Genomic DNA, 23,226 nt, shown 5'->3' with positions numbered 1-23,226 from the left:
GTACCCTAAGTGCTACAGTACTGGAACTGCAGCTGTATGGCTGCCCTGTAGCTAAGGGTGGTGCAGTGTCCACTGTCTGCTTATAGACATGACATCAGCTTTGTTATTGCAGTGATCAACCAATGGAAGAGGACCTGGGCAACTTGTTTTGGTAGGACAGTCATCGTTTTTCACACCATATCCACCTGTCCCCGAAAAGCTTCTGCTAAATAACCAAATGTGACAATGTCCCACTTATTAGAACAGGCTGAAAATCTGAGTTCTCATCGAGTCATCTCTAGAAAAGGGTGATTGCAGGTTCTGATACAGCTGCAGAGAAAGCCTTGCGTGAGGGTGGCACAATGTCAGCAGAAGCAGCTTTTACTGCTGACAGAAAGCAAGATCATTCAGAAGCAAAGAATGGAGAAGACCCCACAACATAAGAGGCGGCAGCCATTAGGGGTCACCAAGCATGGGCAAAGCATCGCCCGGGTCACACTTGGGACGGAAATTGCATCCCTGCAGAAGCCCTAATTTGAGGGGTTCAGGGCCCAGCATCAGCCTCTTTGTCATGCCTCGCCGGTCCCTGCAATAGCTGTTTTCACAAGTACAGCAAGCTGCTGTGCTTGAAGAGACGTCGTAGTTCGGGTCAATGAAACACTGGGCGGCAGGAGCCTGCAACTCAGTTGGTTATTCTGCCCATCTCAGTGGTGAACAATGGGATTCATTTTCATTAACTGGATACCAGTGGTTGAGGACAGTTATTCTATTTACTTGGCCTCTTTGGGAGGGAATGAATGAAGGAATGCATGGTTGAAAAAATGAACGAACGAACGAACGAACGAACAAACAAAACCCCTTTACTGCTCTTTCTGACCAGAGCGGTGGCAGGTCAGTTTGTGGGTAGTTTTGAGCTTATTGTTGAAGGTAAGGAGGTTTCCTTCAATGGGGATGCATGTGAAGCGTCCCGAAAACCCAATACAACTCCCTCACCACCCCACCTATTGATGTGCAGCATATTCTACGATTCTGGAGCAGATTTTGATGGGTTAAGGAAAGGAAGTGCATAGAAGGGTGCCATATGTTTTCTTCAGGTGTTGAGTTGTTTTTAGGCTATTCTGTGTCTGCGTTGGTTGACCAGGCAGAGTGCCAAAGATGGATGACCTAGTTTCCCTCCAGCTTCCAGTCTGGCCGTGGCATTTTGAATGACCAAGTGATGGGAGATTTAAAATGTCAGCATCCATGGGTGGAGTGGGGCTAATGCAGTGAAGTCCGGAGTTTGTGCCCCCCTCATTGCCATCTATTATTCATGTGTTTTCCATGCTTTGGAAGAGGTGTAGGTATCCTTGACAGGCACTGACCATTGATCCTTACTTGGCGCTGAGGGCACGATTCAAGAATATGTTCACTGGAGAAAATCTGAAGGTGTGTTCCTGCTACCTTATAACTTATTCACAAAGCCTAAAATTGAAGCAAATCTGGAGCTGCCTGGAACATCTTTGATATGCCCATACCCAAGGGAAACTTTGCTCAAAGGCATCTCAGAGATGCTTCGGACAGCTGAGGATTTGCTCCAGCTATAGGCTTTGCGAATCAAGTAGGAAGTAGCAGGATGAATTTGAAGATTCTCAGGGCCTTTCCTAATTTGCTCGAGTACAAAGTTTTGTGAAACAGGCCCTGACTGGCTTGGGTGTATTGAACGCGGCTTAGAGTCTTTTGGCTTTGTAGCTTGGCATAATATCCCTCCTAGTCTGGTGGCCTGTTGGTGCAATAAGAGTTTTTAAAAAACAGGATTTCTATCCTATAGCCATCAAGTTCGATGAAGATTGTGGCCTCCCAGGCTTCAATAAAGGACAGTCAAAGCAGCAACATCACACACCTGGTCCCTCTACTCCCATAACAGGACTTACTCAGAGGTGCAAGCAAGATTTCCTTTTTCTTTGAAACCACCATCCTTCCATTCCAAGACACACACACACACGTCTCCTTGCCCCACACAAAAAAAAAGTAGCAACTTGCAGTTGGTAGAAAAAAGCTGCAACTCCTTTATTTGGCAGGAGTCCACTTGCCAGTGCTCTGCCTCTAAATGAGCTGGCCTTCTAGTTGTGGCCCACTGGAAGTAATTGTTATTTCCTCTCTCTTATCATGAGCTCATAGTCGGATGAAAAATCCAGAAATGCAACATATAAAGGCATGTTCTTTGCTGCTGCATCGTTGTTCATCAGATGCCATAACACAAACATGTGGTCGAATGTGTAGAGCCCCGGGCTGAATCCTCCCTGCATTCAGTTCAGGATGACCTATTCCCCAATCCACTTGTTTAATTCTGAAAGTATAAGATGACAACAGATTTTTTCATCAATATATATCAGGCTAATTGGTGAATAAGAGGTAACCACATCAATGGTGCCTTTCATATAAAATGATATAATGATTGAGTTGGACCACGATACAGGGGACACACCTGTTCCAACAAACAATGGACAAACCAACCGAACAACTGGACCCACCAATCTTGAGAGTGCTTAAATATTACAGCTGTTAACATATTTTTCTCTTGTTTTATACAGGTATGATATATGTAATTTAATACGTACTACTATTTTAATTTTGTGAAAAGTCGAGTTCTTTGACTAAAACACAATAAATAAATTAAAAAAGCAAAGTCCCCAAGATGTCCCGTGTCCCCCTCAGATTTTATGTGTCTCCTACGCCCCTGAAAACTAGAAACAGCTAATACCCTCCTTAGTCCTTTCTATGTTTGACTACTGTTCTAGTCTGCTCTTTGGCCTTCCAAATTATGCTTTTTTTCCTCTGGACAAAGTCCTCAACTTCGCGGTCCGCATTCTTTTAAACCTTTCTTGCTTTACCTCCTCTGCCTGTCGCCAGATTGGCTGTCTCTCTATGAAACAAAGCGCTAAGTATAAACTTCATCTTCAAAACTATCCATGGACTTGCCCCACTCTACCAATCTGCTCATCTCACTCTCTACTCTCCCCCTTGCTCGTTACGATCATCCTTGGTATACTCCTTGCCACCATTTGAGAGCCCTGCGCGGACTCTCGTTTCTGCTCTCTTTCTATCCTCGCCTACCTACTCCCGAATGCTCTTCCTCTCTGTACTACAACAACTCTACCACTATTTAAATCAAAACTCAAAGCCCTCCTCCTTCCTGAAGTACCTGTTTCCTTAGCACTCTACGTTACTCCATCACCCTGTTTTACTCTCTGCTGCCTTTGCGGATAATCCTACAGCACTTCCGTCATGCCTCCATCCTTAATTTAGCACTTCGTCCACCATCCCATTCCTATGTTATTCTGTCCTGTCCTGTCATTGTCCCTGGTTTGTTTCCACATGCCCATGCAAAATCTGGTCTTCAAGTCACATTCTCTCACCCCATTGTCAAGGACCCATGTCCTCTGCTCTGTTATCAATGTTACATTTTGTATGCGTTTTTGTGCCAAAAAAGGAATGCATTCCTGTGATTTCTATAAATACAAATAAATACTCCTCTGCTTCCCTCACCAGGTTCTTTCTCGTATGATTGTAAAGTGCTCTGTTGCTTCCCAAAGCTAGGTGTGCACTCAATAAATACCCTAATAATAATAATATTGATTCTAAGAATTCTGTAAGTGTGAGAAAAAGGTATATTCTTTTGCAGCAATTGAGGCTGCACCAGACGTTAATTAGCACTGCATGTTGTATGAGGTCTGTCATAGTTCTACGTGAATTGCATAGTCTGAATTTGGGAGATTGTCTGCAACTAGGTCTACCTTGAGGATAAAATAATTACCTAGTAAACTGCTTGAGAGCTCTGGCAATATGGCTGCCGTAGAGCATGGAGCTCCTTGGAGCCAGATCACCTTCCCTTGAATTGGTGCTGTCTCAAGCAGATGATTTATTTGTACAAGCGGTGCTTCCCACTCCCCGGTGAGTGCTCAAGTGAAGTTAGAGCGATTTCCACGGCTCTGCCACGAAGAACGGAGAGCTGTCGGTGGAGGAAGTCCTTGGGCGAGAGACAGTGTGTGGGCTCGAAGGCCTTCCGGTTGGAGATCTGCTAGTAAAAGGTGGCGCAAAGGAGGTCGGCCTGTTGAGAATGACTCTGGGACGTATTGTAAGAGACAAGCCGGAGGTAGCAGTGTAGCGTGAAACACCTGCTGTGGACTGGGGGACCAATGGGCACAAGGTCGACTGCCCACTCGCTAAAGCCATTACCTCCATTGTTCTGTTGCTTGGCACATCTGCAACCCTCTTCATCATCATTAATTGCTGGAATTGGGTGCCAAGGCGCCGCCTTCTTCAATGAGTCTTGAAGCGGTAAATCCGGCTGAGGCTTCCAGACACACTTGTGTGTCATCAGGGTCAGATTGGCTTCAGTTCACTCCACCTGTATTCCTAGAAGTAAGGAGAAAGGTGTTGAAAAATATAGGTGGGTTGATAGAAGATGGAAGGTAAAGTCTGAGGAAACAGGAAGAAATGGAGGCACGTCGCGTTGGGGGAATGATGGGTGACTTTGCTTTGCTAGATTCTGTACCTTTAAATAATAGTCCTAAAAAAAGTTCTGCAAATATAACTTCACCAGACATATTCGGAAGTATCTGAATTGTATAAGGTGTTCCTCCATTCTTTCCTTTTGTGCAACCCCCAGCCTCATTTATTGAACTTCCCTGCCACATAGTAGCTACGGTGCCAGTGTTTAAGTAGAGTAGCACTGGACAGCATTCCATAGTACCCCAGGATTACTAAGAAGTGCAGTAAGTGTGCCAAAACCTCTTATTTCCTTTTTCCCTCACATGTTTACATCTATCTTGTGGCCGAAATAAGGGGCAGTTCCTTGGTGACCAGCTGATGTTTCACCTCATGATTGAGAAGATAAAAACAAGCAAGGAAAATAACAACAAACTGAGCACAGCAAGCAAAGAACCCACGGACAGTAACACATCCAATTCCTAACAAAGAAAATTCACTTACACAGGTTATTCCGTCTGTTCGTCCACCACCAGATACAGGAAAATTATCTGAACTGAGGATAAACGATTTATGTCAAAGGGCAGGAACGAAGTTAGAATCGGTTATGGAGCAAGTGGGCAACTCTCCGGAGTCCCCCAAGCTCGTTGGATTGCTTGCAAGCTGTGTTAGAAAGAAGCGCAAGAAGAAGAAAACAAAAAGAAGATGAAAGGAATGAACATATGGAAAGGTCACTCACTACTGAAGTAGGGAAGAATGGATGTATTTAATTTGCTGAAGAACATTTGTCCTTTCTTGATAACTTTCCAGTCAGTGTAATCCTCTGCCCCATCCCCATTACATCTGCATCCACTCTACCTTTTCCATCTACTGTTTCAGTAGTGGAAATCATCGGCCTCAGCCTGATTTAAGTTAATCAATATAAAAGTAATGCCGGTGAAAAGTTAAATACTGAGATAAATGGTCAGACATCATGGACTGCACATGACTGGGCACTTTCAATTCTCAACTATTACATTAAAATCCATGTATATTAGCTGAATGATCTACCCCAAAGGACTCTATCATACCTCCTAACTAGGTTTGCAGATTTTCCTACTAGCTGTTGGAGGCAGAGCAATTTAATTCAGATTTGCCCGTAGGCAAGGTGTGGAATGTAACTCCATGAACAGGAATGTTTGCACGTCTAAAAAAGAACCTGTACAACAACAAGCAAATAACTCTGACTACTTTACCCTCTGCCAGAGCCTTTGTGGAAGGGAAAGTGTAGCTTCTTGTAGAAACACCAACTAAAAACCAGAACCGGGACGAACAGAAAGATGGCTTTACATTCACAATAGTCTATTGATCAAATAAATCATACTCTCATTTCTACCGAAAGTCAGCTACTTTGTGTGACAAAAGTATCAGAATAGAATAGAACTGCAGGTTCTTCGCAAGGTAACATCATGGCAGGCAAAGCCAATTTCGTACAATTGCAAATCCATAATATGGAAGAAGACATCTTTGTGGATCAAATAACTAAATGGATTGATTCGCTCTCTGAAAAGTACTGCAATATACAAATGGTGATTTGCAGAGACTTAAATGCAAACTGTTTTGAAGAAGAATGGGCTAATGAAGAACAAAAATCCAAATATAAAAACAAAAAGTCTCAGATGAAAAATTTGGATAGGAGAAATGGAGCATAGAAGTATCCACAGATTAAATGGCAATATAAAGGGAGATATGCCACCAGTTTCGACATGGACAAACGCACAGAGGAAGGCCACGTTGGATTATATCTTCACATCTGGAAATATGTTAGATATAATTCTGAGTTTAAAAGTGGAAAGCAATCAATACAGCGATCCCAACCCAGTCATAGTTACGATAGAAGAGAAAACAAAAAAGAACAAAAAACGTTATGGAGAGAGAAGCTACAACTGGAACAAGGTTGAAACCGATTAAGAATAAAAACAAAAGATATATCGGAGCTGACAAAGGAGCTAAAAGGGTGGCAGGCTCGAGAGATAAACTCGGTAGACTACAACTATGGTATTTGAACACCTCAAGAGATCGAAATAAGATGGAGCGGATGCGAAAAAGGAAACAACGTTATAAAAACGGGCAAAAATCACATAAAATAATATTCCTACAATGCGATGCGGAAAGCATTCTCATAGCAGCAGGAAGTTCAAATAGCAGAAATCTCTGGTAATTGTTAAATGGAGAACAAGGCGAAAGGGGTCCATGCCTTATAAACCCAATTGCAGAAGATTTGTGTATAAACCACTTCAAGATGTTATTTGATGACAAAATCATCGAGCAAGAGAAAACAATTCAAGATCAAAATGCCATACAGTCTTGGGACATAGCGATTGATCGGAATGAGATCGAAAACATCCTTAAGAAAGCAAGTGCATCACGGAAACCCAGGCTTGATGGCATTTCCAATGCAGTCCTAAAAGTGAATCCGAAACTATGGTCTGAATTTTGTGAGACACTAGTCAGAAGGTTAGTGAAGGTAGGAAAAGTTTCTGACTCCTGGAAGGGCGCAATTGTGGTCCCCATTTTAAAAAAAAGGGGATAGTATGCAACCCATGTACTATCGCCCAATTCCCTTGCTCGATTGCATTGGAAAAATCTTCGCTAAATTACTTCTCATCCGACAAAAAAAATAGATCAAAGAGACAAAGTCCTACGATGTCAGACAATCAGGTTTTGTGGAAAAAGTAGGATGCAGCCTTAACTTATTCCTAATAAGCATACTAAAAAACAAGTATCACACAATAAGGGAAAGATTTATATGGCCAGCATAGATCTACAGCAGGCTTTCTATAGTATAGATTGAGACCTGCTGTGGGGCAAGCTTGAATTGAATGGATGCCCAAGTGACCTTCTAAAAGCGATAAAATAACTTTACTCAGGCACGTCGATGATGGTCAAATTACATCAATGCAACAATCTGTCTAGAAAGGACTGAAACGAGGATGCCCGTTGGCTGCCCCCTTGTTTAATTACAACATTGAAGACATGAACAGTATTCCAGATAACAAGGCTTTGTTTCCACTGAAAATAAATGGCACCAAAGTGGGCAGACTATTGTATGCCGACGATGTATTCCTAGAACAACCGAAGATTGGTTTACAAAGGTCTCTAAATCTGCTGGCGAAATATGTATGAAACAAAGACTTGAAAATAAATATGGCAAAATCAGAAATTATGGTCCTTGGCGATTATAGATGGAAAAGCATACAAAATGAAAGATGGACTTTAGGCGGGAAACAACTGAAACCAGTAAAGGCATTAAAGTATCTAGGAGTCCAGATACGTATGCTAAAAAATGGAAAAGCATGGACGGACACATTGAGACTGAAGGCAAAAAGATCTGCGGACCAAGGAACGACCATAAATAGAAAATATGGGACATTTTTGCTGCAACCGATAATTGCCTTCTATAGGCAAAAAGGGTCACCTGCCTTGGTATATGGAGGAGAAAACTGTCTGGGAATAAAACCTGAGATGTGGAACCTCCTAGAAGGTCATTTTTGGAAGCATATTCTACGCCTCCCAAAATCGATCCCTATAGCTATAATCAGGCAAGAATCAGGATTGACATCGCACTATGCACAAGTTACTTGGAATAAACTATGGCTCTATAGAAAGGCAACAGCAAACAATTGCCCTCCTCAATTGAAAGTCCTAAAAATGTATGAACCTGGAAACAAGGAGCATGTATTAGACGAATGGAAAACAGAATGCGATGCAGTCTTGAAAAATCTTGGAAACATAGTAAACACATTAATCGGAAATCCAATGCTAGTAAAGAAAAATCTGTGGGCTGTGGATTGGTGGAAAACAGAAGATACAAGATCTAAATCTAGGACTCACACCCTTTTGGAATCTGACTGGGGATCTATGAATGTATTCCACATGTACCTGAAGAAATTCCCTTATGGCAAGCAACGAGACCTTCTGCTAAAATTTAGACTAAATGTGTTGCATAATAAAACCACACTGCGAAGATATGGGAAAAACCAGAATTGTACAGATTGGCGACTTTGCAAATCTGAAAGCAAAACATTAAAGCATCTAACTCTCTTCTGCCCGAAACTAAAAGATCTGAGGACCATTTATCTACACGATCAAATCTAGATTGTGTAGACAAATAGTAGATTTAAAAGACTCGGAGGCCGAGCGTTGGTGGAAACTGATAGATGGTTGTCGAAATATGAAAACTAACTACGCCACTGTAAAGTTTCTAGAAGCTGTGTTAGAAAAATTGAAGGAAGAGGAGAATGAAAGAACAAATTGTGAAGGACAAAAGATAAGTTATCAGTAAGAGAAAGGCTTGTAGAGACCTTTGTAGAAAGCTGTGCCATTTAATTATTTCAATTTTACTTTATTGTATCAGAGTTAAAATGGTGAAAAGTTTGTAATAAACTAATTTACACTAATAAAAAAAAGAAAAAATCCATAATTGCATGTACTATTGCTTGACGCAAGTAACTTTTCTATAGTAAGCTCTGAAAAACCATCCATTAGAAAACTAAGAGATGCTCTAAAAAGATAAGTTCTTGTCGTGGCTTCATAATAAAATTGGTCCTGTGACCATTTGACCACATGACTTAGTAAAGTTGTTCAGAATTGCAGTTAAGTAAGGGGGTTTCTCTCCCAAAGACAGCCTGCATCATTGTTTGATGCGGTCAGACTATTCTCCCATGGTTTCTAAGTCATAGTGTGGGGTACATTTATCCGCCCAGAAGAACTCCTCTACATCACCAAACTGCATTTTCAGCAGTACCAGCAGAATGGCTGCACTGGCTCCGTTGAGCACCATTGCATTGCACCAAAACTGTGTTTTGCAGTCACCAAAATAATGGCTTTGCTGTCTTTGCCAAGCACATATGGGCCAAGATGGAACATGAAACACCCAGAGAAAGGCTGCCAGTATTTCCCTTAAGTGCACCAAAGAAGAGAATTGAAAAGCAGCGCTGCTATGCTGTTAGCTCAAAATTTCCCATTGAAAAAGGAAATATTTTGCATTTAAAATGACTGCGCCCTGATGCTCTTTTCCACCGTTTCAACAGTACACAGTTCTGTTCCAGTGAGACCCAGCTATGTCCGTCCATATTCAGGTTGTGCTCCAGCAAAAGGGGGCATTTCTCACTGAATGACATGCTGTGTCAGGCAAGATCTGTGAAATAACAAAGAATTTCACTCTAAGCCATACAGAAAAATGCTTGACTTTTTTCAACAAAATATCACATCTAAACTCTTCACAAGAAGCCCTATCTCTCTGTGCTTATGTCAGTTTCAGTGGACCTTTGCCTTGAACAGATTTCTGTGTATGAGAAAGTGACTAGGGCTACAGATAATGTTTGAATCTAGATGTAAGAGAAAACCGCATTGTGAAGTGACAGCCAAGGAAAATTAGTCACGTGTAAAATGGTGGAAGGAAATGTCTGTTTAAAAGCAAATTGTTGAATTAAGGTCCTGTCCTTGTAGGATATTTAATTCCAACAGTTTTGCTATCTGGTTCTGGAAATAAATAAATAAATGTGCTGAAGCCACAGAACAGGTTTTCAAATGGATTGTGTCCACCAACGTATTCCACATCTTTGCCATGTAATGTCCACAGCTGTACACTTCGGAAAGTTTTTTTGGCAGAGGGCATCCTGCGTCGATGGCGCCGGGTCGATGTCCCTCGAAGACCTCCGTCTTGGGTGACGTCACCGGATGTTATAAATAGGACGCACGGCACCCGTAGCCTCAGTTCTGTTTTTTCCGCAAACGTGTTCGCTTCGGAGACTCGGCGCGCCTCGTGTATTCCTTGTGAATGTCTTCTTTTCCAACCCCTCCGACTCCACGGTCTGGCTTCAAGACTTGCTGGGACTGCAAGTCGAAAATGTCGATTACCGACCCCCATCGCATTTGTTTGTGGTGCTTGGGTGAGAGTCACGACACCGATGACAGTTCCAAATGCCAGTCGTTAACTTAGGCCTTGCAGGAGCGTAAGGGAAAGCTTCAGGTAGGGGTTCGAAACCCTATAAGTCCTGTGAATCCAAGTCCAAGGGGATGCCCACCGACGATTCGAGGGGCGACTCGCTGCGTCGGGAGGAGTCCCGGGGGTCTCAGTCCCGGAGTGGTTCCCGCCATTTGTCCTCCTCGTTTCAGCATTCTAGGAAGCACGGTCGCCTTCCCCGTCCTTCTCGGTGGATGGACCCGCGAGGAACGTGGCTTGCCCTGATGAAGTCCTCGACTCCGGAGGAATGGGCTGCCTTTAGGGAGCAGATGTTAACGATTTTCCAATCGCAGGTCACAGTTCCGTCCGCGCCTTCTGATGAAGCCGGCAAGGAATGGTCTCATACTGTAGCTTGCACGCCTTCAGGCTCGGGTCCTCGATGCAACGCTCATCGGGAACTATCGAGGTCCCGTTCAGACAAGGCTCAGGATAGTATCAAGAGACGTTCTTCCAGGTCTCGGTCCTTGTCTCCAGCGAGACCGCAGAAACCTGGTAAGGGCTCAAGGTCGGCGTCGACTCCATCTGTGCCGTGTCCGTCGGATACCGACGTCGAAGCTTTGTTGCAGCCGTCGGCGCAGTTATCAACGCCGAAGTTGTCAGCGCTCTCTATGCCGAAGCCTTCCGCACCCTCAACATCTTCGGGGCTTTCTGCCCGAGATTTACCGTTGGAGATCTCTGATACTGTGGATCCTCCTAGGAAGGCTACTTCTAAGTCTGTGAGGCCGGTGGTGGACTCCAGACCCTCTTCTGTCCTGAGACAGGGCTTTTACCTCCCTCTGGATGACATATATGAGGAGGAGGAAAGGTCAGACTTGGATATGGAAGCTGTTGAGCCTGATGTGGCTCCTGTCTTTTCTGGAGACAGTCAATTGGAAGAGTTGAGGCAAACTCTTCATGATGCCAGTGGGTTGGACTCTTCTCCGGGAAGTGGAATTTGGCAGGCATGAGCCTGGGGCTCATGCAGAGTTGTCCTACAGGCGGCTCATGGCTAGGGTCACGGAGTATCTGAGCTGGTCCAGTCCTCCTGAAGCTTTTGTGCAAGATGATCTAATGGACATTTTAGATCAAGGTCCATCCTCCGACCGGTGTTACCTTTTCACCTGACTTTACAAAAAAGGGCGGCGGCTGCTTGCAGTCACCGGAATCTCTTCCGCCTGTTAAAAAATCGTTGATCAAAAAATACTGCCCTTCCGGTAGCGACCCCAGCTACCTTTCGTTTCACCCCACTCCCGAGAGTTTGGTGGTTCAGGCGGCTACGACCACCTCGAGGCAGGCGGCGTATCCTACCATCCCTCCTGATATGGACGACAAACGCTTCAACGGTTGGGCATGCAGGGTGTTTTCTGCGGGGAGTATGGCGTTGCGTTAGCCGACTCCACTTGTGCCTTGGCAAGATTTACACACACTCTGTGGAACTGTTTTTCTCTTGCGGCTGAGCATATTCCCGAGGGGGAAGAAAGGGATGGGTTCCTTGCTCTCATGCAAGATGGCAAGGATGAATGTGTGAATCTCTTCTGTCGGGTTTGGGCACGGCCGACAGTGTTAGCCGGTCCATGGCTGCGAGCACCGTTATACGCAGATTTGCGTGGTTGCGGAAGTCGGGTTTTGCTCCGGATGTGCAAGCCCGTCTTTTGAACATGCCCTTTGATGGCACGCATTTGTTTGGCAGCAAGGCTGGCGAGAGCCTTGAGAGGTTGCAGACCTCAAAAGCTGTGGCGCAATCCTTAAGCGCAGCCGTGCGTCAACCTCCTCCTTTTCGTCCTAGGGGACAGCAGTGGAGGGGAGGTTCTTTTCATTACTACTCCTCCTTTGGTAGAACGAGAGGAGCCACCAGTCAAAGGGGTCAGTGTAAAAGTACCCGTGGTGGTCGGGTAATCGAGATGCCAAAGCCGCTCAGGTAGCTGCTTCTTTGCCTTCAGGCGCTGCCGCAGCCGCTCCAAAACAGTGTTGAGGCCATGTCCCATGGTTCGTCAGTTGGGAGCAGACTGTCTCAGCATCTCGAAGAGTGGCGAGTCATTATTTTGGATGCGTGGGTTCTGGATACAATTGCCCACGGCTACTGCCTTCCCTTCCTAAAGCGGCCTCACGACAATCCACCGGGAATCTCTCTTTGAAACTTCCGGATCCGCTCATTGTGCAGGAGATCTTTACCCTGCTAGAGAAAGGCGCTATAGAACTGGCGCCTGTAGCGAAGAGGAACAACAGACGGTATTCCCCTTATTTTCTTATCTCAAAGAAAGATGGGGGATTGAGACCCATCTTGGATTTGCGTTGGTTGAACAAACTTCTCAGAAAGGGTAAGTTCAAGATGGTCACTCTTTCTCATGTCCTCCATGCCCTTAAACTTCAGGATTGGTTGGTGTCTCTGGACATACGGGATGCATACTTTCATGTGCCGATTCATCCCAAACAGAGAAAGTACCTGAGGTTTGCGGCTGGCTACTCGCAATTTCAGTTTCAGGTCCTGCCATTCGGATTGGCCTCCGCCCGAGATTCTTCACGAAGCTAATGGTGGTGGTGACAGCGTATCTCAGGCAAGGGCATTCACGTCTACCCCTACCCGGACGGCTGGCTGATCCATGAGTGCTCTTCCGAGCAAGCATTGCACCACCTCGGTCTCACCCGCCGCTCCCTCCACAAGCTGGGCTTCTCCCTCAATTTCAAGTAGTCGCATCTGACACCTTCCCAACAGCTCCAGTACATCGGGGCTGTGTCGGACACGTCCTTTGGGAAGTGCTCACCTCCCAATGTGAGGGCTCATCACATTGTGCAGATGGTGGACAAGTTTCAACATGCCCATAGTCTCCCGGCTTTAGAATTCTTATGGTTGCTCGGCCTCATGGCATTTTTCTAGTGCCAGAGGCCAGGCTGAGGATGAGATCCCTGCAATGAGCCCTCAAGATGCAGTGGTCGCAGTTCTCAGGCAAGATGACGGATCCCGTTCAGATTCCACTCTGTCTCCAAAGATCTTCTGTCGTGGGCCAACGAAGGGAACTTGATGAAGGGGGAGCCGTTTTGGCAGCCATGGCCAGAGGTGACTGTAGTGACGGATGCTTCCCTCACAGGATGGGGCGCTCATGCTGACGACTTGACCGCCAGCGGTCGTTGATCTCCATCGGAGTCCAAACTCCACATCAACCTGTTAGAGCTGAGGGCCATCAGGTTAGCCCTGAAGGCTTTTCTGCCGTCTGTGTGGGGGAAGAGTGTCCTGATCATGACGGACAACACAGTGGCCATGTATTACCTCAACAAAAAAGGGGGGTAGGGTCAGTCCCGTTATGCAGAGAGGCAATGCAGCTCTGGTTCTGGGCCATCCAGCAGGTAATTTCCCTCGGCAGTTCATTTGGCCGGAGATGGCAATGCAGCAGCGGACGCTCTGAGCAGGCAGAGCGCAGTCTCTCACGAATGGGAGTTGGCTCAGGAAGTTCTTCTGGATATCATCGGCCTTTGGGGGACCCCACAAGTGGATCTCTTCGCCACCAGTGCCAACCGGAAGTGCGAGAGATTCTGCTCAAGGGAATTTCCTCCGAGAGGAGCCTTAGGAGACGCATTCGTAGCGGATTGGTCATTCCCACTGCTGTATGCGTTTCCTCCAGTCCCCGACATTCCTCAAGTGTTTCGGAGGTTACAGAGGTTCAGATCCCACATGATCCTCATTTCTCTGGATCGGGCCAGGAGAACGTGTTACCCGGACCTTCTAGCAATGTCCTTCTGCCCTCCACGCCGTCTTCCCTACCGAGAGGATCGGCTCTTGCAAGAGGGGGGGGGTCAGGTTCTCCATCCAGAGGTCAGGACTCTCAACCTTCACGCTTGGTATCTGAAAGGTTGAGATATAAGGATTAGGACCTCCCGGATGATGTGATGGAGGTGTTGCTTTCGGCCAGAAGGCCAGCAACAAAATCCCTGTACCGTTGGCACAGGTTTTGCGACTGGTGCCGGGGACAGAATGTTGATCCCTTTCAGTGTTCCATTACTATGGTTTTGTCTTTCTTACTTTCTTTGGCCCACGGCGGCCTTTACGTTGGTACCATTAAGTGTTACCTAGCGGCGCTGTCTATATTTAAGCGCTCATCTGAAGAATGCTCTTACTTTAAGATTCCTTTGGTTTCTCAATTTGTTAAAGGACTGACTAATGTGTTCCCGTCGTCCCCTTTCCAGGTGCCGGTTTGGGATTTGAATTTGGTTTTGAAATTTCTGATGGGTGCTCCGTTTGAACCTTTGCACTCTTGTCCTTTGAGATTATTGTCCTTCAAGACAGTGTTCTTGGTTGCGGTTACTTCCACTCGCAGAGTGAGTGAATTGCTGGCACTTTCATCTAAGCTGCCCTTTAGTGTGTTCCACAAGGACAGGGCTGTACTAAGGGTACGTCCTTCCTTTTTACCTAAGGTAGTGTCTGAATTTCATTTGAGCCAGAATGTGGTTATTCCTTCTTTCTATCCTCCTCCTCATCCTGGTAAGGAAGAGGAGCGACTCCATAGGTTGGATCCTGGGAGAGCTCTGAGCTTTTATATTTCTAGGATGGCCATGGTCAGAGTGGACAATTAACTCTTTGTGGGATATGCTGGACACTGATTGGGCCAGGCTGTTACCAAGCAGAACTTGTCCAGGTCGGATTATCCTCACCATTACTGAATGCTACCGATTGGTGGGTAAGGACCCTCCTGAAGGGTTGCAAGCTCATTCCACTTGGGGCGTGGCTACTTCCACAGCCCTACAACGGGGGGTTCCTATTAGGAATATTTGTGATGCAGACACATGGGCTTCTATCCACACCTTTGTTAAACATTAGTACCTGGATTCCATCCATGGTCAAGATATGGCCTTTGGGAAGGCGGTTCTTTATTCTGCCATCTGATTGGGAACTCTAAAAAATAATTCCCTCCTCCATTTTATGGTACTGCTTTGGGAGTCTGTCAAAGATGTGGAATAAGTTGGAGGACACAATCCATTCCAAGAACACGTTACTTACGGTCTGGTAACGTTCTTTCGATCGATGTTCCTCCAACATATTCCACATCGTCCTCCCAGCGTGCCCATCTAGAGAATTTCCTATACGATTGCAGTTTACGTCCCCGCAAGGCTATGCGCAGTCAAGCAGGCATTGGATTGGTGCCACACGTTATGGGAGAAAAAACATAAACTGAGGCTACGGCCACAGTGCATCCTATTTATAACATCCGGTGACGTTGCCCTCGACGGAGGCCTTCGAGGGACATCGACCCGACACCATCGACGCAGGACGCCCTCTGCCGAAAAAAGTTTCCGATTTGCTCAGCTGTGGACATTACATGTCAAAGATGTGGTATACGTTGGAGGAACATCCAATCGAAAGAACGTTACCTGTTGGTAAGTAACTTGTTCTTTCCTGCCCTGGCTTCAACGGACTTTGCTTCCTGGGAACAGGATCTGCCTCCCTTCCAGTGGACCAGCCCCGGGGGCATATGAGTAGGTAATACTGGTGGATCTCGCACCCTCGTCAGACTCTGTGGCAGTGCTCCAGCCTGGCACAATGGATTTCTGGGACACATAGGTGTGAACTTTTAGCAGCACCTCCCCTCAACTCAAACTGGGGAGCTTCAAAGGCAACTCCAGAGCAACATTGGATTCAGGCTAGCTAAAGTCTGACATTTGACTGGGGGTTGGGAAGTATTCCCTTATTTTGAAGACAATGATGCCCCATTTGGGGCAAAAGACTGTTCTGAAGTAATTAAGTGTCTGCCCTTATGGCTAGTTTTTCCTACAAACAGGGGGGATGTTTCCTACAAACAATGTGGGCCACGCAGCACTTATATATCCAAGTGTTCTCTCCAATGATCACCTACGGCCTAGAGGCACTATGGACTTCGGATCTGGCTTGGCTCCAGGTTATCGAAGGTACATTTTGGTGTCGGATCGTGGAGTTACCGCCTGGAGTCCCAATGGCTTTCATAAGGCTAGAACTCGGATTCCTATCTCTAAAAGCTACTGTCCTAAAGAAGAGAGCAGACTTTTTCCTGAGGACGATTGGCGGATCTACAAACCCACTACTGATAACTATCCGACAGAAACTTGGTAAAAGCTGCACCACTAGCTCACTGTATGAGCACATGATTGAATTCCTAACAGAGATGGGATGCAATCACAGAGGAACTAGCTACTCGAAAGCAGTGCAAAATGCGCTCCACAAGCGGGTAGCCCTTATGGGACTGGTTAGAAAACTATGCCCATTTGAGTAAGCTAAAGAGATACCAGTTTGTTCACCACAGACACTATGACTTCATGAAGCCTCAGGCATACCTAAATCTTTGCCCAGCAATAAGACTCAGGCGATTCATCATCTTGCTAAGATTGGAACAACTCCCCACTAGGATGAACTTGGGAAGTAGAGCAAAAATACTGATAGAAGATCGAATTTGTCGACTCTGCAAACAAGCAGAAACCCCTGAGACTGCTAGACACTTACTAACTAAATGTCATGTCATGGCCAAATCCATCCCGGCAATGTTAGCCAAATATGTACATAATTTAAGAACTATTGGCGATCAGTCTTTTTGGCAATACTGCATAAACCCCGGGAATATGAGTCTATTAGTGGCCTTATACATTATATGGACAAGGATTGAATCCAGATTGGGCCCCTGCTATAAAGTGTGATTAAAAGTAATCATATTAATTGTGACTGACGATAACCTGAGTTGAGTAGCAGCATCACTTTTTACAGGCAATATTTTAACATTTCTTGTTGTCGATATAGGAAGGTATTTTGTTAACTGTGTAATCATGTGAAGATGTACATATATCGATATTGTTTGTTCTGTTTTTATTGTGTTTTACTCATTGTGTATGTTTCTTTTTTGATATGTGTAACGTTTATGTTACTTAAACTAAATCACATTAAATAAATTATAATTAATAAACCTTAAGACTTTTATTTCTGCAACCGGTTAACGCAGTAAAACGACAGTTTAACAGTTTGAATGTAATTTTGATGGCATTAAAACAAGACATTGTTGCTTTCCCTAGCATGTGGGGGACGCAAACGGCAGAAAAATGTAAATCATGGGAAAAGTATACATGGTATAACTTTGAAATTTATTGCAAAAATGCTTTTTGATAATAGGTACACATATTTAAAATTGTAGAATTTTAGGTGAAGCGGTTCCCACTAGAAATGGCAAAAGATAGAATGGCAAAACAATATCGTACAAATGTGGGAATTGGAATTACATGTTCAGTGTAAAATCTGGAATCTGCCTATTTGATTTTCAAAAGTGCTATAACTGTAAAAATGTGCATATTATGTCATAACTGATTTTGTAGTTTAAGTGAAACTTGTCCTTTCCTTTACACACCGATTTTCTCTGTCAACTGCTTTTATTTTTAAAACCGAATTTCCTTTCCCATTGAGAATCTCATCCTGTCATTAATTTAGTGTCACTCTTTCACTTTCACATTATCCCTGTGATGTGCATCTGTCACTCAGCATAAAAACCGCATTCTGATTCTGTCTATTTCACCCGTTTTTCAAACCATTTTGACATTTAAACCTGTGTAAATTAGTAAATGTAATTTCTACGCGTGTGATTTGGCTGCACTGTGTATGCCCGTTGTTAGGACATTGCTTGTAGTTTGCTAGTGTTCTTACATCCCTGATACTAGTATAATTCATATTTGCATCATTCATTCAACCGCACATGTAAAACAAATCTTTACTAATTCCAAGTGCTATTTGGGCAATTGCAAGGGTCTTTTTCCTCCCTTTTCGTGGGGGAAGGTCGGATCTCACTTCTGTTTGCTGCCTAGTATACCTGGCCCTTGCTACTCCTTGATAACCACCCACAATTCGGTTAATTAGGTTTTGAGGGAGTATTGCAGGGGCAAATCTTAACTGTGGTGCTATCTACCCGAAAAGTAATATTGCTCTCATTCATTTGTGCTTTGTGTATGTTATATTAGAAGGTCAAACTAAGTGGATTTAATCAATTTACCTTGTAATTATCACCCCATTGGTGATTGCTGCCCAATATTACCTTTGTGTGATTTTACTTGAATTTAAAATAAATAAATATTGTACTACCACCCCCCCGGCCTGGTTCATGGTCCATTGTGACCCAGGGTATTTGTAAAAGGGGTGTGAGATGGGTTGGGTGCCATCTCAATCTGAATTCTTAGGAAATAAAGTAAAAGTGTTTTAATTGTCCGCTGCAACCTAGGCCAGTGGCAAGAGTACTGGACTGGTGTGTGACGCCCGATTAGAATCCTTAACAATAGCGAACAACTGAAAAAGTCATGTTCCCCTTTTAAAGATCATTACTGATTAAAAGCAATGAAGCCCTGGATTTTCTCTTTCAACTTTCCAGTCATTGTCGAGGCCCTAATTGGAAGTTACATCTGCCCTACATATAAGCAGTGTACCAGTGACAGTTACTCCACAGGCACATGCTTCCAAGATCAGAAAATAGGGAGTACAAATTCTGTCAACAAAAAAATAGAAGATGGCATAGGGTACGGCCCCCTGCTTCCACTCACACAGATACATTCAAAACAGCACAGCAGAGCAGAGCGGTGCAACTGGGAGGAGACCTAATATTATTACCTGGTCTGTATGACACAAGGGTATCCTTTAATCTGTATGAATTATTAGCTGCATAGAAATAGTGGATTACAAAACGAAAACTGCTTTAGAGTTAACATTAATTTTAGTCTCTTGAAAAATGCCCCTATTTTCAATGGGAATTCATGTTTTACTCTAAAATGATTTTACTCCCAACTTTAAAAAACAGGGAGTAAAATAATCCCACTTCAATCCTAGCTAGAGCTCTGACTGCCATTATGGATGGATATTTAACTATTGTTTTAATATATTTATATTCAGTGCTTTTCCTTGATTAACCATTTTTTTTTCTTTTTAAGCTGTTTTTATTTTGATTTATTTTCTGTGTGCACTGAAGGATGGATAGCCGGTGCAAATCCACGAATAAAATTAAACTTTAGCATCAGGTTTAGGTAAGAGCATTCATTGGTGAATTTGGTAGCAGCGCTGGTTCTACAGTATGGCAACACACAAAGGTTGCCTTGGATGCACCAACCGCTGTTAATCGGGCGCTCCATATTGGACCATCAAGTAGAAAACCTGTCCCAGTTGCCAAATTGCTGTGGGGGATGGGTTCCGGTTGGGAGCCCAGATGACTCTTTGCCTGAGATGGCATAAATCATTACACCTGCCCTGTTTGTCATCCACGACTGCATCTCTAGCCTCAACTTTCTTTAGATTAGTCCCACTTGTAATGCAGTGTCAATCAGATACCTGTCATCCTGTTTCCTTAAGGTTGGCACTCCCAAGAGAGTTACTGTGTTCTTTGATTTCTTGAGGCCAGGCTAGGCTGGCATTTGGCTCAATGGGCCTCATTATGACTCCGGCGGTAGCCGTGCCGGGAAAACGTGCAGGCTGCCGCCGGACCCGAAATACCATTCCGCCTCCGTGATTGCCGGAATCACTGGAGCATTACAACCCCGGTAACCTGGTAATTCCAGAGGCGGAATCCCGTAAATCCCCATTTTCATGGAGTCCCAAAGGACTCCATGGGGATGGGGACAATGGAAACACTGGTTCCGTCTCTGACGGAGCTGGTGTTTCCATTTCCGCCTGCAGGCGGGTGGTGTTACTCCCGCCAGGTCAGACGGTCAGATAAAGGTCAGACCTGGCGGGAGTGACACCTTCTGCCTGCAGAACTCGGAATCAGCCGGTTCGGAAACAACGGTGGCGACGTATTTACCGCCACCGTTGTTTCCAGACTGGCATGGTCATAATGAGGCCCATTGTCATGATTTAACATGTTTGAACTTAAGTCTTTCCTTTTTACTTTGAATGTGCTAGGTACAATGCTATTTGGGAAAGCTGGGTTCACAAATATTTCAGATCCTTATCCCAGACTATTTAGTGAAACAGGCTCAGGATGGCTCCTTGCCAATTATAGGGGCTCTCTGACATAATTTCTGAATTGTGCATGTGGTTTTAGTTGTGTGGAGAGTCGTTGCTGTCTCCTTTTCTCCTTTCTGGGAGGTCCCCCAACGGGTCCGTAGACTGTGCTACTGTAAGGAACACGTCCAGGTTATTAAATGCCCATCATGGTGCTCTCCATCATATTTAAGTGATGCATATAAGGACATGTTCACTTAAGCATTATCATTTGCCCTTGCCCTTTAGTTACATAATCTACTGTACATCTTTTTTCATGCTTAACACCCTTTTACTCTTTTATGACAGTCACCTGATGATAGCTGAACTTAAATGCGGATATTTCTCTGCATTCTAGAAAGCACAGTTAAATGAATTTCTTTATGCCATTCCCACTACATACGATAGTGCAAAACAGTTCTGCCCAGTTCTGTCCGCTTTCTCTTTGTGTGCCTATTTATGAAAAGACCCAGCTGATGCTCGCATATGGCAAGTTTCCGACGGTACATCTTGATAATGAAAGCAGGATCACGCTCCGATTAGACTGCGGCATCCCTGCTGACAGCTGCACTTGAACAAGGCGCTTGCTGGTTGTCAAAATGTGACTTTTGTAAGAAAACGTTTGCCTGTGGCAAGCCAGTGGCGTTATAAAGTCCTTTCCTTTTTCAGGGAAATAGCGTATAGTTTCCAGTTTGTTAGTCTGGTTTTCCAAGAAGATAGTTTGAAACAATTTGTAAGGACTTATAGTGATAGTTTTCTAAAACTTAAAATGCACATTTACATACAGCTGAATACATGCTTTTCTTAATATGTCCATTTACATCTTTTTCTTTTTAGTTCTGACAAACAAAAGTGGTGTGAAGTATGCAGAAAACTTGTCGACCTTTATCATCAGGAAAATAAACACTTGCAGGTTTGTTACATAATAACTTTGACATCTCAGTTTGTTCTGCACTTGCACTCGGCTAGCCGGTAAAATATCTGTGGGTTACGTTCTTGCTACAGACCTCTCTGAACAATCTGCAATCGCAGATTCAACCCCGTTAGCGCCGGCTCAGTCCTTCTTGTTTCTGAAAACCCTTGAGCGCACACATAAATAATCAAAGCGTTCTGAAGCCAGAAGACTCTGCATGAAGAGCTGCGTATTTTTTTAAAAATGCCTGTAGTCCTGTTTGTGCAATGGTCGTTTTCTCCCTTCACGGATTCCTAATTTGGCTGAAAAATACAACTCAATTTAATGAATATTTTGATAACTGATGTTTTATTCAGCCTTCATCGAGTGTGAGAGACCTGGTATGTGCTGCAGAACAGCTATTCCTTTCATCAATGGCCTAGTACTAGTGTGCTTCCACTTTCTTATTAGTATCCTTATTCGTCATCATGCTCATATATGGTGTGAATTCCAAAGCTCAATAGTTAGTCGGAAGATTCAGATCATCGTTTTGTTTCAGCAAAGTAGTCTTAACCGATTAATTATGTGTCCTTTTATGACAGGTAGGTCAATTGTGGCAAAGACTGATAGGTGTAAGAGCAGTGGAAGGTGCCAAGAATGAGGAACTTCACCAGTTATGGAAGAGGATGACCCAGCTACTAGCTGATAGTGTACAGGTTCAAGACAATGAGACACATCAATTGGTAAGATGTCTGTTTCCACACCTGCATGGAAATCAAAAGAACGATGCAGCCACTTATATATATTCCTTTAAAAAAATCTTTATCCTAACATGAACCATTACAATTCCATTTGTTTCATGAGATTGTAATAGAGCTGCATACTTTGTCCTTTATCATCCGAAACTCAGTAGCATTGAGCTAGATTAACCGTGGTGGGGGAATCATAATATCCGATATCTGTTATTGAGGCGGAAAAAAGTCATTTAGTTTGTGGTGCATTCAATATAGTATCAACATTAATACATATACATCAAAATATGCTGATTGTCTGTTAGCACATTCTCGGATTAAGCCAAAATCATAGTAAAAAACATAGCTACATGTACTTTATGATGTTATTTGCTGGTCTTTTGGGGAGGGAAACTGAGCTTCATGCACAGAATAAGTTCTAAATCCATATACCAGCCTATTTTCAGGCTTTATCTAGCCAGATAAGTTTACTTCAATGTTGAAAATGTACTAGAAAAGGCACCTTTCCTCCGTGTATCAGCATTCAGCTACTTAATTTTCACATGTCTAAAAGGTAAGTACCCAAGTTATTTGTGTTCACAAATAAATAACTGTTAATTCATTTGAATAATATTTCTTACTGCCACAACGTAGCACCACAAAGTTATGTTACTGTTTTCTGAGTTTGGAGAGTTGGCCCTGTTCCAAGGAGGCACAATCAATGGATTGTCCTTTCATGTTATGACAGCAGCAAGCAAGAATAAAGTAAAATCCATATCTCCTTGAAAGCCTCTCTTTCAGATACCCACATGAATTTGCATACTGTCAAAGATGGCCCTAAGAATCCCAGACTCCAGAAGAGGATTTTTATTTGGTAGAATATTAAAATGATGCTGAGGCTTGATGATATTTGATTGAAATAGGGGCAGCCAGGGATCGATAACATCTATTATCTATAATTCTTACTAGAGCCGTGACCTAAAGGCCTCTACCTTTGTTCCTGCCCCTAATGTTCTCTTTCCTCACTACATTATTACACTCACTCTTTCTTCTTCCCTTTCCCCTTATTCTGCACTCTCGCCTAATCCTCTGATGGGTACACAAACTCCTACTGACTCTTCCATGCTCTCTACACAAACACACATTCTCTCTCTCTCTCTGTCTCCCTCTCCCTCACTGTTTCCTCTCCACTCTACCCTTCTCAGGACTTTCC

At 44.0% G+C, this 23,226-nt stretch overlaps 1 protein-coding gene across 1 annotated transcript in view; it reads left to right on the top strand.

Moving 5' to 3' along the window:
• SKIC3 (SKI3 subunit of superkiller complex) overlaps window positions 1–23,226 on the top strand; it is a 2,336,627-nt gene that overhangs the window by 157,393 nt on the left and 2,156,008 nt on the right. The window contains exons 5-6 of the mRNA XM_069627646.1: window positions 21,228–21,303; window positions 21,885–22,025. Coding sequence (XP_069483747.1) covers window positions 21,228–21,303; window positions 21,885–22,025 — 217 coding nt within the window. The remainder of the gene's footprint in view (window positions 1–21,227; window positions 21,304–21,884; window positions 22,026–23,226) is intronic.

Source organism: Ambystoma mexicanum, chromosome 6p, assembly GCF_040938575.1.
Source record: "Ambystoma mexicanum isolate Mex_15411 chromosome 6p, UKY_AmexF1_1, whole genome shotgun sequence".
NCBI lineage: Eukaryota > Metazoa > Chordata > Amphibia > Caudata > Ambystomatidae > Ambystoma > Ambystoma mexicanum.
The sequence above is the reverse complement of the archived record's forward strand: the minus strand, read 5'-3'. Positions and strand labels throughout refer to the sequence as shown.